The sequence below is a fragment of the Cyclopterus lumpus genome, chromosome 3 (assembly GCF_009769545.1).
Source record: "Cyclopterus lumpus isolate fCycLum1 chromosome 3, fCycLum1.pri, whole genome shotgun sequence".
NCBI lineage: Eukaryota > Metazoa > Chordata > Actinopteri > Perciformes > Cyclopteridae > Cyclopterus > Cyclopterus lumpus.
The window spans coordinates 8,692,943-8,711,000 of record NC_046968.1 but is presented as its reverse complement, the minus strand read 5'-3'; the positions used below and the strand labels follow the sequence as shown (position 1 = coordinate 8,711,000).

General features: G+C 42.3%; 1 protein-coding gene across 2 annotated transcripts; it reads left to right on the top strand.

The window, feature by feature from the left end:
• The first annotated feature begins 1,504 nt into the window (after nt 1–1,504).
• On the top strand, nt 1,505–17,653 carry nadsyn1 (NAD synthetase 1). 2 transcript variants are annotated; one of them, XM_034529615.1, is made up of 23 exons: nt 1,505–1,532; nt 1,697–1,812; nt 3,082–3,142; nt 3,308–3,424; nt 3,645–3,698; nt 3,801–3,890; nt 4,695–4,746; nt 4,882–4,970; nt 5,100–5,217; nt 6,243–6,374; nt 6,856–6,927; nt 8,240–8,364; nt 8,503–8,551; nt 9,534–9,636; nt 10,327–10,495; nt 12,142–12,277; nt 12,430–12,536; nt 13,223–13,354; nt 13,964–14,033; nt 14,600–14,728; nt 15,555–15,731; nt 17,040–17,141; nt 17,299–17,653. In XM_034529615.1, exons 2-23 carry the CDS (start codon nt 1,728–1,730, stop codon nt 17,329–17,331), a joined length of 2,202 nt encoding a protein of 733 aa, XP_034385506.1. In that variant the 5' UTR covers nt 1,505–1,532; nt 1,697–1,727; the 3' UTR covers nt 17,332–17,653. The 2 variants fall into 2 exon arrangements, with proteins under 2 accessions (XP_034385506.1, XP_034385507.1); XM_034529616.1 differs by lacking the exon at nt 1,505–1,532 and having other exon boundaries at nt 1,793–1,881.
• Nucleotides 17,654–18,058: the final 405 nt, after the last annotated feature.

Here is an 18,058-nt window from a genome sequence, read left to right as displayed (position 1 = left end):
CTAAAAAATGGAAGAACAATAATGATTGTAAAGCAGTATGAAACCCACACACACAAGTCTAACAGCACTATTATCTGTGCTGTGACACACTGAGTGTATAACAACTCTGTTTGACACGAGAGTGTGTTGGCACGTTTCCAAAACCTCATTAAGGTTAAAGGTGGAAGCTCCCCCTCCAAAAATAGCAACAGTTAATAACTGCAAACACAGAGCAGACCGTTACAAGTACTTCAGCCTTTTATTCAGGCATCCTCGACATCTGTGTGTGTGCGTGTGTGTTTGTGTGTGTGTGCGTGTGTGTGTGTCTCTCTCTCTCTCTCATTCATTTAGTCTTCTTATCTTGCATTGGCCTGAGGAAGAAGGCCGGCCTGCACCAGAGTGTACAAGATGTTGACCAGCAAGAAGACAGGCTGGCCGCCAGCAGGCACTCTGCAGGAGAACGGCGTCCGTGTGTGAAGTGACGCTCCAATGTGAGTGAACTGGGCCTGCGGAGTGAAGCAGGGAGGGACAAATGGGAAAATAACAGCAATGACTAAAAGCTTCACAGTCAGTAGAGTCACACTAACAGGAACACTGTTTCCTATATCACTTGCTTATTAATAGGTCGCATATTTGTTTTAAATATCTTGTGCTCCTGATTAAACAAGTGCATGAAGATGTCTGACTGATATATACACACCCCACCCCACAACAAAAAACTAAATTTCTCATTTTTTGTTTGATTATTGTGTTAAACATTACTGCAGCATTGTGAATATAGAAGGAAATCCTCTCCTATCTTTACAAGACATTACATTGTCTACATGTGGGAACAATTGTTTTATGGTGGATTATTAGTTTAATGGGCCAATGACCATAACATGAGGAACCCATTCTGGTACTGCCACTCGTCCTACAATATTTTTTCATTGAAACAGACTCCTGTCAGTTTTCAAAGAAAGTCACTGAAAAAAGACTCATGACGATTCTCACGACGGTCGGAGCGCCAGCTTTCCTATTTATACTAAAGGTCAACCAGCTGACCTTTAGTTGAACGCCACCAATACCACCATTCCTCCTGGTCTGAAGTCAGCCTCCCCCTTATCCCACCGATGAGTGAGGCGCCAGCCTGCAGCTCAAATGCATCAGTTGTTTTGTCCTGTTGCGATGTGATTGGCACACAAGTTGCTTCCACCACTCAACAAAGTTTCCGCCTTCAGACGAGAATGTATGTGGTGCTGATTCAGGCCGTAGCTGTTCACGCAGACCCACTTGTGTTTTACTGCACGGAAGAATAACTTAAACAGAGACCAGTGTGCGACCACTGGGATAGAGAGGGAAGTTTGGAAACGGCATTCTGAAAGAATAGTAAAATAATAAACAATGACGGGCAACAACACATTAGACAGATTCAACAGGTCAGGAATATGCTCGTTTGGACGGTGACTGAAGTAATGCCTCTTTTATCCTGTGGGGGGCAGTAATGTGCTCAAGCGACTCAACTGCCAAAATAACAGAAGAAGAAGAAGAGCTCTTAGACGAGCGGCACACAGGTACTGTGCGCGTCTTTAGACCAGGTCGAGTCAACGCCACATGACTCGTATGCCAACCAGGAAGATATAGCTGCAGTGTTTAGCTATAACGTGCAACCATAAAATTATTAATACCGTTTCATTTGCTTTGCCCGTCCGCCTGGTTTGTGCACGCGACGCCACAGCTGTTGTAGTCGCAAACTAACGACCAAGAACATGGGACGGAAAGTGACCCTTGCTACCTGCTCGTTGAATCAGTGGGCTTTGGACTTTGACGGCAACCTGGAGAGAATACTGAAGAGTAAGTCGGACTATTACTGCCGGACAGTGCTGTCATAGACTGTAACTTCTGCAAAGGTGTAGCTTTCTGGTTAGTATTCACAATATCAACGTGTATGAAACAAACGTGTTTGCTAAAAACACACCAGACACTCTTTACATGGAGTTAATGCAACTCCTCGTATTAGATGAGCGGAGTGTCATTGGTCAGCCACTCAGGAGCATGTCAATAGACCCTTTCCCTTTGAAGAACATCCAGTTTCTACCCAAAAGTCATCCATTCACGAAGCAGTCACCAAGTCCCACAGTGAAACTCAAACTGATCACCAAAGTGTTGGTCACAGTCACAGAGTCTGCTAGTTCACACAATTCATGTAACAGCCATAAACATGCAGTGGTAGTGCAAACTGCCTTAAAACAAGCGTTCCTTCCTCGCAGGGTTCTGGGTCCAGCACACGGCACAGCATACAATCCCTGGGTCTGTCTCTTGAGCTAATAGCTAATTCTGCACTCTAAGCTAACCTAAAGTTTTCCCTCGAGAGATAATGATCCTTACCACGAGTTACTTTTGTGATGTGTGCAGTTGAAGCCACAAAAACAACTCTTGTTGATCTACCAATAACCTCGACTCGTCCACATGAGGGATTAAACATCAAGACAGTTCTGCCTTTGCTGTCACGGTCAGACGACACATCGTGATGACGTTCATAACAACAGTCAGACGACACATTGTGATGACATTCATAACCAGTCAAACGACACATTGTGATGACATTCATAACAACAGTCAGACGACACATTGTGATGACATTCATAACAACAGTCAGACGACACATTGTGATGACATTCATAACAACAGTCAGACGACACATTGTGACCACATTCATAACAAGTCATACGACACATCGTGACCACATTCATAACAAGTCATACGACACATTGTGACCACATTCATAACAAGTCATATGAAACATTGTGACCACATTCATAACAACAGTCATACGACACATCGTGACCACATTCATAACAGTCAGACGACACATCGTGACCACATTCACAACAACAGTCAGATGCCATATTGTGACCACAATTATAACAGTCAGACAACATATCGGGACCACATAGAGTACATGTTCAGTTGGATGGTGAGCATGTGACATAGTTTTGACTCAAATGGAACCCTATCGCAATCTTCTTCTGCGACGGGGGTCAATGCACACACAACCAACAGTATTTCTTTATCAAAATACCAATAAGTCTGCCTGTTGTCTGTCTGTGTGTTTCTCTGCAGGTATTGAGATTGCTAAAGCTCATGGAGCCAAATACAGACTGGGCCCAGAGCTGGAGATATGGTATGATGAGAAAAAGCTTCATACGGTTTCACACTGACATGAGTGTATTCACAAATTGTATGATCTAAGTGGAATAGCAGCAATACCATATTGTGAGCTCTTTGTATTTATTAGATGCTAAATGCTACCAGAGTTTGACTTTTACTTTTCTTGTTCACTTCACAGCGGTTACGGCTGCGCAGACCACTTCTATGAATCAGACACGTTGCTCCACAGCTTTCAGGTCCTGAGGAAGCTTGTAGAGTCTCCTATCACCCAAGACATCATCTGTGACGTGGGGATGTGGGTATCACCATCAAACCGCCAGACCAACCCACAGTCTGGCTGTGACTCTAAATGTTTCAAGTTTTTAAATCAGTTTTAATTACAAAAAAGTCAACATTGGACACTCTTCACATTTTTGCAGCCCACACTTTAGAATTTCAGCTGACAGTTTGTAGTGAGAGTTTGGATATACAGTACCTCAGAAAAATCTAACTTTGGAACATCCGGTTCTCCTCAGGCCCATCATGCATCATAATGTGCGCTACAACTGCCGGGTCCTTTTCCTCAACAGGTACGTCAGCACACCTGTCCAGTCTCACAAATTACATTTTTTTGCCCAACACCATATATATCTTGACTGGAGACATATGAGCATTTGTTCTTCATCCTGTAGCAAGATACTTCTGATCAGACCTAAAATGCTGATGGCCAACTCCGGGGTCTACAGAGAGATGCGCTGGTTCTCACCTTGGAAGCAGTCAAGGTCAGTCATCACTCGTTCACACGCCACACGTTGTGGACCTGAGGAGTCCGCTCCTCTGCAGTCCTTCGTGACCTCCGGATACCCTGCTCTGCGAGGGCGCTGACGTGTATATTCACAGAAAGCTAATTCCAGTAAAAATCCCACAACAAGTACTACTGAGAAGTTATTAAAACTTGAGTAGTGATCCACATGATGACTAAACTGTTTGCGATGTGTAAAAATACACTGAAGTGGCTTTTTTCAAAATATATGGATACTTATAATGTTGTCCAGTATAGAAAAACACCAGCTTTAAGATTAGCTTAGCACGAAGACCGGAAGCTAACACGAAGCATGCTCGCACCTAATACGTGATGGAGCTCGTTAGCTGGCATGCTCGTCACCAGACAGACCAGAGTTGGAACAGTAATCAAACCAGTTTAAACCCACCGTTGGAACTTCTACTGAAACCCCAATGTTTCATTTTCTATATTGGCAGTTGAATAAACAAGATGCATGTTGATATGAGCTGTTGAAAGGTGTATTTGTTCACTTTAGTAGAAGCTAGGCTAAAGGTTCCCCTGTGTGTGCGGTCTTTGAACTACGGCCTAACACAATGATGGAGTTTTGCTAAAGGCAGGGTTCATACACATTTTGACCAATGGATTTTCATGACTTTTCCATGACCAAACATTTTGTGAAATCTCGGTATATACTTGAAAAAGTGAGATTATGTAGTATTTAAACTAAAGGGATTTTGCATCACCTTTTGAAAATAACAGGGATGGAAGTGAAAGTACTCGTCTCTATGCTTCTCTCTTTAAGGCAGGTGGAGGAGTATTTTCTCCCCCGAATAATCCAGGAGGTAACAGGGCAGGTAATACAAAAACAAAACAAACTATTATTATCTGTGTTTTGTGACGACGACTAGCCTTTTTTCTTCTCCACCGGAAACATTAGCAAAGAGATGATCAGTGTTCTTTTCTTTGCCATGTTTCTTTGTGTCCATCAGGACACGGTCCCATTCGGTGACTGTGTGCTGTCCACGAAGGACACCTGCATTGGCACTGAGATGTGCGCAGAGCTCTGGAACCCCAACAGGTACAACACAGCAACAGAGGATTGGATAAGGGCGCATTGCATGGGGTGTTATAGTTTTCTGCGTACTGACTGAAACAATCCAAACCACCTGATGACTGAACCTTTTTCTTTTTTTTCTCTTTTCATCAGCCCCCATATTCAGATGGGTCTGGATGGGGTTGAAATCTTTACTAATTCATCTGCCAGCCACCACGAGCTCCGCAAAGCTGACCAAAGAGTCAACCTGGTCAAGTCAGCCACCATCAAGGTACACTTTAACCCTCCTGTCACATTTTACTCACTGGGGCCTCACTGCTGCATCACTATGGAAACAGCAAACTTGCTGCTAGAAGTAAGGTGAACAAAAACATGTCTATTGTGCAGTTCTAAGGCCATAAACCATAAAGTTAGCATGATTTGTTCAAGGACTGAAGAAAATCTGAAGATCTGACAATTTATGTTTTGCAGTTTCTGGCCATGATAAATGGTGTAATTTTTAGCAATTTTAGAAAAATAAACATGACCTTAAAACCCGCCGTTGGGTTCTTCCATGAGTCATAAGGTCACGACACCGATAACAATACCGGGACTTTTGATATCGGTCGATACTGCACACCGATCCGGTACCGGTGTTTAATTAACAAGCTTTAAGCCTCTCTGTGACTGGTATCATTCTTTATCACCATTTCTGTCAGGCAACCTCAGGCATGATTTGAACGTTGCTTTCATAACTTTGTGAAACAAATTGTAACAAATGAATCTCCTGAATTTATTATTAAAATCCAAAAGATTAAAAAGAAATCTTAAAATGAACAGGAATTACAATTCAATTGTAAACATGTAATGCAGCAACACATTGATTAAAACTTAAACAGGAATTAAACTCTCAGTATAGAATGTATATGGTCTATACATATATAATTAAATGTAATTGATCGGCCCCATTGTCACCAATAATCAATCAAGGTATTTGAGTCAATATCTGTATTAGTGCAGCCCAAGAATCATTTGCTGGTTTATTCACATAAAAACAGGGACACTTTGTGAGTGGTCTTGGTATAAACACATGTTGTAGTAGATTATGTTGAAGACAAATACTGGTCCAGAGTATGATTACAAAATCTCAATTACAATATTGGTCAGAAAGAAATGAGACGCATTCAGTTCGACCAGCATCTTACTGGTAGATCACCAGAGGGCAGTGCTGCACTACCAAATCCTGTGTTCTCAGCACAATGCAATGGCTTGACTAAAATCAGTACTGCATTCAGTGTATCGTTGGTGTTGTTCCAGAGTGGCGGCATCTACCTTTATGCCAACCTGAGGGGGTGTGATGGAGACCGTGTCTACTATGATGGTTGTGCCATGGTGGCCATCAACGGAGACATCGTGGCACAGGGAGCACAGTTCTCTCTTAATGATGTGGTAGGTATGGACATGAAAAGAACCAGACCAGGCTCAATGACTACCTGCAAATAAGTCTTTATGGAGTTGGAAATCATGAACATCAGGTGTGAAGTAACATTATTGTAGGCGTGGACAGAAGAATGTGTGTGTGTGTTATAAATCATTACATTTTAGTGTAAAGACTTGGTGTAATGTTGGTGTACGGTTAGTTTTAGATTGACGTTATGATTTAGGTTAGAGTAAGAGTTGGGATCAGGGCAGTAGCAGTTAGGGTAAGTTTCCAGGAAATTAATGTAAGTCAATGAAATATCCCCAAAAGGCACGGAAACATGTTGTGCATTTATGTGTGTCCCCAATGTGTAAAAAGCTGATTTTGGGGTTGGTGGTTCAGGTTAGGCAAGTGGTGGTTAGGGTCGTCTCCAGGAAATACATGTTAGTCAATGTAATGTTCCCAAAACTGTCAAAAGTAATCATGCGTGTGTGTGTGTGTGTGTTGTAGGAGGTAATTACAGCCACTCTTGACCTTGAGGATGTGCGTAGCTACCGAGGGGAATTGTGCCAGCCAAACATGGTGAGACAGCACCGCCTTATCATGGATTGTTGCTTTGTGTTTTCCTTTTACTATGTTTCGCGTACACTGACTTTTAGCCGTCTAAAGAGTTCTCCCTCAATACTGGACCAAAATGTGTCCCCTTGAGAAAAATACCAAAGTTACCCTTTTAAGTAACTACATCCAACCAATATCCTTTAATTAAAGAGACATATTTTGGTGTAACCAAATCATTTTTGTGCTGTACTTATTCAGTCGCCTGTAGGCCCAAGTTAATTTGACTGTTGCAAAGCCTTGGTTGTATAGTATGTAAGGTGTGGCTGTTTCTACAGCAGAATGGCCCTGTTAATAGCAGGCCTGACTCTTGTGTGTCACATACTACAGCTAATGAGACTGGAACAGAGGCTGCTCAGGGGCTTCTCTCTTTACAGACCTGTGAGCATGTCTCCTCCTCTTGAGACATAACTCTCAGCTATGTTAGGTCCATGTCAGATCGCTTGCCGTTAGGTCGAGTCCCAATTCGTGCTTTTAACTGGAAATGGAGTCAGCCCAAAAGTGCACAACAATACGGAATATCAAACATATGCCACTGAAACACACTTGAACAAAGCCTGCAGACAATTACATAAAATGAAAAAAAATATCAAAGCTGCAGCGATATCTTATGTCAACATTGGATCAAATGACTATGTATGATGTGAAATGGGTCATTCGTAGTCCAGAGAATTACCAGCCTACTCTGCAGCTCCCCTCAGCTCTACAGAGCTGTTTAGCCCGATGTTTTGTTTTCATGGCCCACATCTTTACTGTTTTTGGTGTCAAACCTGCTGCACAGGTTTCTGCTCAACACCAAACAGCAGACAGACACCGTTAGCTGGTGAACACAGTGGAGCGTTTAGCAGCTACTGAGCAAGACATTTTCTCAGGAGTTGGAGACCAAAATAGAGCTAAATGAGTGAATATTGGACTGGCATTCATCAGGTGGACACAAACACGACTCCGAATGAATGTCAATGTTGGTCTGTATGTATAAAAAGGCAACTGTTTACTTAAAACTGCTAACCTCATAATAAACCTCAAAAGATGTGGTCTCTGTTGCGCTGACCCCAGGTGGCCAACAAACCTCAAACGATTAATCAATATTTACCCTTTGTTGTCCCAGATAATCATAATCCAATTGAATCATCTTTACTTTCTAGCATCTTTAGTTGGTCACATTGTTCAAGGTGAACTATGGCTTGAAAACACATTTCTCCATTTCCTGATTACTGTTTGATGGTTGTGTATGTTTCACTCAGTCTTTTCATTTCCTCTGTCTCATACTCTGTTGTAGGTAATTGAACCCAAACGTTGCCACAGGGTCAAAGTTGACTTTTCTTTATCCAGTGGCGACGATATCCACCTTCCTACCCACCAACCAATAACATGGCACTTCAATTCACCAGAAGAGGAGATCAGGTACAAATACATGCATTTCATTTTGTACAAAATATTTATTTCTTCTGAGCAGACAACTATTTAGTGGCTTTTGAAAAGGGCCAGTTGAAAAAACCCAGTGCAGAAATCACAACTGCAGTTACCACCTGTGTTGTTCAGTCTAGGGCCGGCTTGCTGGCTGTGGGACTATCTGAGGAGAAGTGAACAGGTGAGGAGGAACACATCACACGCTTTGCTAAGCCCCGCCTCCTGATGCTACTCCATCAAGATGTTAGAGCTTCCATTGGGGCCCACTCTGTCACTATATTCACTCCCTGAATAAATATGACCACATTTTTGGAAAAACATAAAAGCTGTTTCAGAAAGAAGCATACAGAAGGGTTTACAATATGTGTTTGAAGGATATATTCAGGACGCCAAAGTGATTCAGCAGAGAAAACAGGTTAAAAAGACAAAGATAGAAGCTAAAGCTACAGATCAGTGTAAAAACGACAGAAGACGATAACACAAAGGAACACCACTGTCCCTTTAAAGCCGGGTAGTCCTTTATTCACTGTCATTAAAAAGCAAAAGCACCATGTGTTTACATTCTAATGTACTCTAATGATAGCTACACAAGTTGTTACTTTTCTTTTTATTGGATGAGCCCCCAATTATGTTATGCCCGGGTCTCCCCACCTCCCAAATTAGGACCAATGCTGCAGTTTATAAAGGAACAATAGTTATTTATTGTGTCAGAATTTCTTCAGGGTGAGCATGGCCCAAAATAACAAACAAAACATCTGAGCAAGTCACCTAACTTCCCTAGACCACAAAAGAAACAAAAGAAAGTTCAGATGGCTTACCTATCTCCCTACCCGAAAACAGGAGAAAACAAAAAGGCTTCTCACCCCTACCGACACCCTATCTATCCCACCACCCAAGAATCAGTGCTGTGCAGCATGGCCCAGTTGGAAGCTGGAGAGAGAGAGCCGGCCCCCACAGGTTCCCTCTTAAGAACTGCCGTCCAATCACCTGCAATTAGAAGAAGGCACAAAGCAAAGCAAAACATGTCAGAGCACCCCCCTCAGGCAGGGAGGTGAACAGCATCAAGGGGAGGCTTTTTACCCTGGGTCATAACAGTAGAAACAGAAAGTTTTAGAAAAACGTATATCTGTTTGACTTTGTGATGCTTCTGGTTTGTGCCCCAGGCTGGTTTCCTGTTGCCTCTGAGTGGAGGTGTCGACAGCTCCTCCACCGCCTGCATCGTCCACTCGATGTGCGTGCTGCTCTGCCAAGCTGTAGAGGGCGGCAGTGAGTTGGCTGTCATTTCTGTTTAAACATACTAATTCTCTCAATGTGAGTCTATGACATATATTCTCAACAAATGTTGAGACAAAATCCAGCAATGAATGTATCTACCAACACATATTGTGTGTGCATCAAAGCCTGACATGTTTTCGTCCTCTGAGCTCCACTACTAAAAATACATCAATGAGCCACACTGTTGCTTCATTACCATGAACACACACACACTGTAGTTTATTTGGACTAAATCTCACATACACCAAATGTGGATTAATCCGCTGCTGAAAATAGTGCCCAACAAACCTATTTCGTCCCGCTGGAGGAACGCCTGTTAAAAGCTACAGTGACTCACTTTCTTAGGAATTTTTAAAAGTTAGACCATGTCGAGAGCCACAGACCGGGTTGGGAAGAACGAAAGTATTGAATGAATCACGAAAACACGCTCGGTTTGATCTTTCCATCAGATTTGTTGGCAGTGAAAAAAGTAATACAGTATGATACGTTGGAAATCAGCACGGTAAAGAAGCTGGATACAGTATAAGAGGATGAGTTGAATGATGCTTTTATAAGCCTGAGAATCCAGCCTTGTATATTGGTTGCATGCCAACTTTCCTGTCTCTCTTCACTCTTACGAAACAGAAGTTTAAAAACGTCTTTTATTTTCTCCTCTTCTGTCTCCCCCTCCGTGTCTATCAGACAGCCAGGTGCTGGAGGACGTCCGCAGAGTGGTAGGTGATGACTCCTACCGTCCTGAGCACCCGAGGGAGCTTTGTGGTCACATCTTCACCACCTGCTACATGGCCAGCGAAAACTCCTCGGAGGACACATGCAGCAGGGCCAAAGGCCTGGCCAATCAGATCGGCAGGTAAATTATGGAAATACGGGTTTAGAATTACCATGAACACACACACTGTAGTTTATTTTGACTAAAATCTCACATACAAAGTGGTATAGTAGAATATTATTTTCATAAATTATATACAAAAGTAATTATAAGGTGAATATATTTGGTTTCAAATGATTCGTATTTACAAATAGTTTGATGTACATGTTTCATGTTAAATGTTAAATGTTTCATGATAAATGTTAGAGAACCAAATACAAAAGAATACAGTAAGATAAGAATTATGTTAATTAATGAATGTGTGAATAAAAATATTGCACAGCAGGATACAACAATTAGCTTGTAGTTCTGTAGTGAAATAATAATGAATATAAGCCATAATATCGTTATCCTTATTTATTTTAAATCCAGAGAAGTAGGCTTTACAGCAGGGGTGGGCAAACTTTTTGGCTCAGGGGCCACATTGACTTTTAAAATTTGACAGACGGGCCGGGCCAGTATCAGATGGATGGAGAGCAGGGGCGTTTGTAGGATTCCAAGAAAGGGGGGCTAAGCCCCAAGGGGAGTGATACATTTGTGAATGTGTGCGCGGGGCCCCTGATATCCATTGTTTCTGACAGTTCATAGATTGGTCCAATCAGAGTGTGATTTTGCTCTGTAGTTTTGCTTCATTCAGTATATGATAACACAAGAGACAGAATTTCAGGGTCATAGTGATATTTTATGCTCATTTGGACACTATCACTGAGATAAAGATGAACTAGTTCAGTGTCAAATATACCATTCAATGGAAAAAAATATTATAATAATCTATATTAATGCAAAGAATAGAGAGATGTCGATAGTTATTTCTTGTATTTCGAATTCGCTCGTTCACACTCGCTCAATGGAGACAGTTTCTAACTTCCCTTTCATTTGCCTCAAGTAAACCTGAATGTAAGCAGGTAACACTAGTTAACGACTACAGACAGACACATTCTGTAACTACCTGGACTTACAGGTAAACCTGAATGTAAGCAGGTAACAATCGTGGTATGCGGTACATTACGGTGAGCTTGCCTGTGATGGGAGGGGTGGGGGGGACGCGAGCAGCAGGCTGGACTCGCAGCCTGACACGCAGCAGAAAGCACGGCACGCAGCGCGGTGACGCTTCTCCGTTCCCGACTTGAGTTTCCTGAAGCACGATGACGGCAACAGACCAGCATCGATGTTTCTTAATGCTCATTTATTGCTCAGCGCTGAAAGCGTGACGGCGCTCTTTAACCTGCCGTGTTCTGCTGCAGTAGCGCACACACGCAGCCCCGAGGGTACAAAGCGTTACAGCGGTCTTTACTATAATTTATAATTCATAATACTCGGCGGGCCGGATCAAAACGCCCAATGGACCGGATCCGGCCCGGGGGCCGTAGTTTGCCCACCCTTGCTTTACAGGGATGCCTCATATGGTAAATGGACCTGTACTTGTAAAGCGTTTTTCTAGTCTTCCGACCACTCAAAGCGCTTTAACACTACATGACATCATTCACCCATTCACACACTGATGGGAGGAGCTGAGGTTCCACCTGCACGTCAGCAGTAACTAACATTCATATGTAGAGTTATTGTCCTTTGCACTCCTTTAAATTAAAAATATGTAAATTCTTTGTTATTTATCTCTTTGTCTGCAGCACACACATGAATATTAACATAGACATGGCAGTGAAAGGCATTCTGGGTATCTTCTCAGTGGTCACTGGACGGTGGCCTCAGTTTCGTGTCAACGGAGGAAGCCACAGAGAAAACCTGGCTCTGCAGAATGTGCAGGTACGACACCCAGTCGCACTCATGGTTTTATGCTAGGTTTTATCAGTGCTGCAGACAGTTTTGGATTCACTTCCTGTCTGTCTGTCTGTCTGTCTGTCTGTCTGTCTGTCTGTGTGTCTGTGTGTCTGTCTGTCTGTCTGTCTGTGTCCCAGGCTCGGGTCAGGATGGTCCTGGCCTACCTGTTTGCCCAGCTGGGCCTGTGGGCCCGGGGGAAGCCAGGTGGATTGCTGGTGCTGGGCTCAGCCAATGTAGATGAGAGGTATTACTGGTGCCAGTCCCTCACCACTGTGTGATCACATCTGTGCTATTTCATATTTCTTTTTAAAACAAATTCTAAGTTTTCAGTTTTTTCACAAGGAAAATATACCTCAATAATGAAGTGACAACACTTTGGACTGGTATGGATGTAAACTGCAACACAACTGTTTGGCGGAGAGGGTATTTCTAGTTTTCACCAGTTCTTAAGCAGGCGGCAACCCACCGGTTCTGAAAAGTGAAGCCAGTGCTGAACTGCCTTAAACCTGCAACGATGACTCTGGTTGCAAAAAGAAGTCTGATTGTATAGAAGTCTATGAGAAAATGACTCTACTTCTCTCTTGATTCTCTCAGTAAACATGAGTTTATGGTCTCAATCTTCTTGATGTTCATTTAGTAAATGATTGTCCATTTAGAGTCAAACAGACCATAAAGCAGGGGATGCACGGTGATGGACAAGTCGCTAAAACAACAGTGCAGCGCTCATGCTACCGTAGCGTCTATCGCCGTAACGTTAGCTTTTTACTTCTGTAGATTGCAGCCACGCTTCAAAAATCATGAAAGTTCACTTGTGAAGATTATCTTGCTGAACAAAACGTGTGCATGTTGAGAGAGCAGCGCAACTACCGAAAGATGAATGCTTTCTCAGTGGAGAATATTTTCAGCCTAACAACAACCTTTCCTGCTCAGTCTGACAGGATATTTCACAAAGTACGACTGCTCCAGTGCCGACATCAACCCCATAGGAGGCATCAGTAAGACGGACCTGAAGAGCTTCCTGCTCTACTGTGTCGAGCAGTTCCAGCTCACCGCTCTGACTGGGTGAGGGCCGCTGACAGACATTTGGGGAGATTAAAATACTGGGTAATGTATGTGTATATATATATATATATATATATATATATATATATATATATATATATACATACATGTGTATATATATATATACTGTATATATGTATGTGTGTATATATGTATTTGCATTAAAAAGTAAAAGTGCTTATTATGCAAAATGGCCGATTTCAGAATAATGTATATTGTACAACTCGATTAAAATGATTTAATCATATATATATATATATATGTGTATATATGTATATATATATATATATATATATATGTGTGTGTGTGCGTGTATATATATATATATATACATGTGTATATATATATATATATATATATATATGTATATATATGTATGTGTGTATATATATATATATACATATGTGTGTGTATATATATATATGTGTGTGTGTGTGTGTATATATATATATATGTATATATGTGCGTGAATGTATAAGTGTAAAATATATATATATATATGAATATGTGTATGCTCAGGTTTCATGCACCAGTCATTGTTTCATAAAAACATTGTTATATACTGCAAGCCGTAAACGAAGCATCATATGGTTTTGGTTTCCTCTGCAGCATCCTGTCTGCTCCGCCCACAGCTGAGCTGGAGCCGCTGACAGATGGGCAGGTGTCGCAAACGGATGAGGTAAGAAAATAAGGCCGAGGTCAAAGATGGGTGCAGTTCGAGCGTAAATGCTGAAAGTAGGGGGGCAGGAAGGGGGGGGGGGGGGGGGGGGGGGGGGGGGAGAGAGAATTAAGATTTTTAGTTCTTTTTTAACATCAGTCCACGGGGGACAAAAAAGTTGCATTGTAAAATTTCTAAACTAATAGATTATTTATGTAGTCTGAGCTGTCCTGAAGAGTTATTTATTAAATCTTTCCTAGCAACCCAGAAATCACACAATTGAGTGTTACTTTCTCTTAAATTGACATGGGACAGACAAGGTAGAATGTTTTATACTTCTGGTGTATATAATCCAAGAAATTGTATTTCCAGATATGTATTTTGTGTATACCCTTTGTTAAACACCTTATTTAAAATAACGGAGGTCCATTGCTAGCTCACCCCGCCAGCTTTGTCCTCTTTGTACATCCCAGGTCAGCTCGACGGGCTTAACAACAGTATTGGTTTTGTAAAGCATTTGCTTTATTTCTCGTCCTTTTCCTAATTTCATCAGACTTTCACTAACCACCTCACACCTCCCTCCTCAGGCAGACATGGGGCTGACCTACTCTGAGTTATCCGTGATTGGGCGGCTGAGGAAGATCTCCAAGTGCGGTCCCTTTAGTATGTTCTGTAAACTTATTCACACGTGGAAGGACGCGCTCTCACCCGCAGAGGTCAGTTCCATTATTCTGCTCGTCTGTCAGAGAGTGTAATCCTCCATGAGAGGAATCATTTTTTTTAAAGGGACAATTTGTACAATATCTATTTGCGATTTATGCTGACCAAGATTGTGATAAAATACATTTTAATTGCAATTATTTTCTATAAATTGAACTTCTAGCTTGTGATAAATCAACTTAAATCAAGCATAATCATACATTCAATTAGTTCTGCTGGAATAGAACCATCCATCCATCCATCCATTTTCAATACCGCTTATCCTCATTAGGGTCGCGGGGGCGCTGGAGCCTATCCCAGCTGACATAGGGCGAAGGCAGGGGACACCCTGGACAGGCCGCCAGTCCATCGAGGGCAACATTGATGACATGAGAATCATAAATAAAATAATAATATTTAAATAATCCAACTCCTTTTAAATCATTCATACATGTATTGCTACAGACTCTGTCTCAACCTCCCTACACTTGTATTTTGAGTGTAATCAATTTGCCAAAAAAACAAGTTCTGGTGAATTTGACTAATATCATTATTTATTTGTTAATTAAAAAAACTATTTCATAGATATTGTGATTATAATGTTATCGTGAATTCTTTTGGCCACGATAAGTGTGTAGTGAAAGATCTGATGGACAGCACTGGTGGTGACTTGGAGCTTAAACCGGTGATGTGATGTGCACAATAGTTGAATGGGATTTCAGCAAATCTACATTCAAACATTTCAAAATGTGTCTTTTGAACACCGAGGGTGAATATTGTGCATTTAGCGTCTGTTTAAGACTTTGACCTTGAAACAACCCTGTTGTCGTCGTGCCTCCCCAGGTGGCCCAGAAGGTGAAGCACTTCTTCCGAATGTACTCTGTGAACCGCCACAAGATGACCACGGTGACGCCGTCATACCACGCCGAGAGCTACAGCCCCGACGACAACCGCTTTGACCTCCGACCTTTCCTCTACAACACACGCTGGACCTGGCAGTTCAGGTGCATCGACAACCAGGTAGCTTTAAGGCAGGGACTCCACTGCCACCGCATTCTCCGCTTGAATGGTGGGGGGAGACGGGGAAGTCAAATCTGACGGAGATGTAGAGATACAGGAAGGAACCGTTATGCTGCATTCACACCAAACGCGTTGCGAATATTCACAACGCTTTACTCGCGTCAGTTTACTCGCCCGACAAGTTGTGTTCATTCGCGTCATTTGCAACCATTCGCGAAAAGGGGGCGTTATCTCCGTGGCTTGTCTTCGTAAACAGTTATCATTTCCGCCATCCACCACGGAAGAAATAACCACTAGTTCTGCTCTATACTTGTTGTGCAAATCCCACATCTAACGCCCTCGTGTCTGGCTTCATAACTTCACCCGTAGGATCACACAGCTCGGTAAATTTCACCAACTACGTCTCGATAATTTCTGCTTCCAGCGCTACTAGAGCAGCAGCAGCCAGGTGGGCGGAGCATCTCAACGCTGATTGACAGCGTCGGGCGAATTTTTCGCCAAAGTTAAAATATTTCAAGTTTAAACTGGACTGGTCTGACCACACACATGCACTCTATAAAAAGGGACACAGCTGAGGAGACTGAGGTCTTCAGGAGTGCAGGGAGCACTTCTTTGACTCAGTGGTGGCATCAGCCATCTTTTATGGAGTGGTCTGCTGGAGCAGCAGCATCTCAACAGCTGACAGGAAGAGACTGAACAAACTGGTAAAGAAGGCCAGCAGTGTGCTGGGGTGTAGCTGGATACGGTGGAGGTGGTGGGAGACAGGAGGATGATGGCTAAACTATCATCCCTGATGGACAACCCCTTCCACCTCATGCAGGACACTCTAGCAGCTGTGTGCAGCTCCTTCAGCCATTGGCACACATGTGTGTGTGAAGGAGAGGAACCACAAGTCCGTCCTTCCTGCTGCTCTCAGGCTGCACAACCAGTTGAGCTCCCAGTAAAACACGAAACACTTAAAAACACTTGATCACTCCAACCTGTGCAATATTAATACCAATACACTGTGGAAATAGCCATATTTATTCTGCCTGTGTGTATATATTATTGTATATATTATTCAGTTACCGTAGACTGTTTACTGTTTTATTTACTGTTTACTGCCTGTTGTTATATTTGATCTTACTATGTGTGCACTTTACCCCTTTGCTGCTGAAATTCTGTAAATTTCCCCACTGCGGGACTAATAAAGGATTATCTTATCTTATATCAGTTTCTATTTCTAGTGCACACATTTAGTTAATTTCTGTACGGTCACGTTTTACCTTGTCTTGACAGATGTTTGCCTTTTCAAATTATTTGTTTTAGATACCACTGCTGAGGGTTCCGTTGCTGGTTGCTGCTGCTGGAGGTATGACCTGGCAGGCTGGAGTAAAGGATGCACCCCCTCGAGCAGAACCTTTAAATGCAGTAAGTGGCCAAGTGGCCACCATATCCTGATGGGGATTGGTGTTCCAAGTCAAGAGATTCTGCGAGTACACTATATTTTGGGGAAGACATACCCGTGATTCCTCATGCAAGCGAGCTCAGTCCCTGACACTGATGTTTTACTCTCCTTTCCCCACAGCTGATGGCACCCCATAACACCCCAAAACAATAATAACCTACGGTCATCAGGGTCCTGAGAAAATCGGAATTTGTGTGCCTCTGTCACTGTGTTGGCAAGCACAGGGCAAAGCAGGAGAAAGAAATTGTGATTTTCTGGGACTAAATCAAATCTTTGTTCTTTCTTTGTGTCACAAATGTTATAAGGGCTCTCGTTCCCAGACGTTGCGGAGGAGCATATATATATATATATATATATATATATATATATATATTGGTGGCTCTTTAATTCTAATTTGAATGTTTCGGGTGTTGCATTGAATTTGCCTCTGTATAATCACAGAATTGTATTTCTAATAAATGTTGTATAACGATTATTTTCTACATTTGTCAAATCCATGGTTGTATTTTTGACGACAGATTTATTTAAATCACTTTTTATGGAGGTCAAAGAAGCAGTTGTCAACCTCATGGTGGCCCGAGATGAAGAGTCAGGGAATTGATACAGTTATTGGCACCATGAATGCCTTTACAAAAGAACTAAAGCGATCCATCCCATAGCTGTTGAGAGCGTACGTGTAACCGGAGTCAAATTCAATGTATGTGCACACTGACATGGCCAATAAAGCTGATTCTGATTCAGATTCTGAAATACCTAAGTCTTACCACCACTTTGAAACATCTCAACACCTCTTAGGTGGACCAACCAACATTGCCGTACTCAGAGCCATGCCACTGGTGTGACTTTAAAAGCATTGTATTCTTTGAAGATTTTTGAAAAC

What these genes read in the sequence shown, in the direction of transcription:
- nadsyn1 (XM_034529615.1), top strand. Translation starts at nt 1,728, where the DNA reads ATGGGACGGAAAGTGACCCTTGCTACCTGCTCGTTGAATCAGTGGGCT. An exon ending in CCTGGAGAGAATACTGAAGA is followed by an intron (nt 1,813 to 3,081) that starts GTAAGTCGGACT and finishes GTTTCTCTGCAG; the next exon opens with GTATTGAGATTGCTAAAGCT. An exon ending in GAGCAGAACCTTTAAATGCA is followed by an intron (nt 17,142 to 17,298) that starts GTAAGTGGCCAA and finishes CTTTCCCCACAG; the next exon opens with CTGATGGCACCCCATAACAC.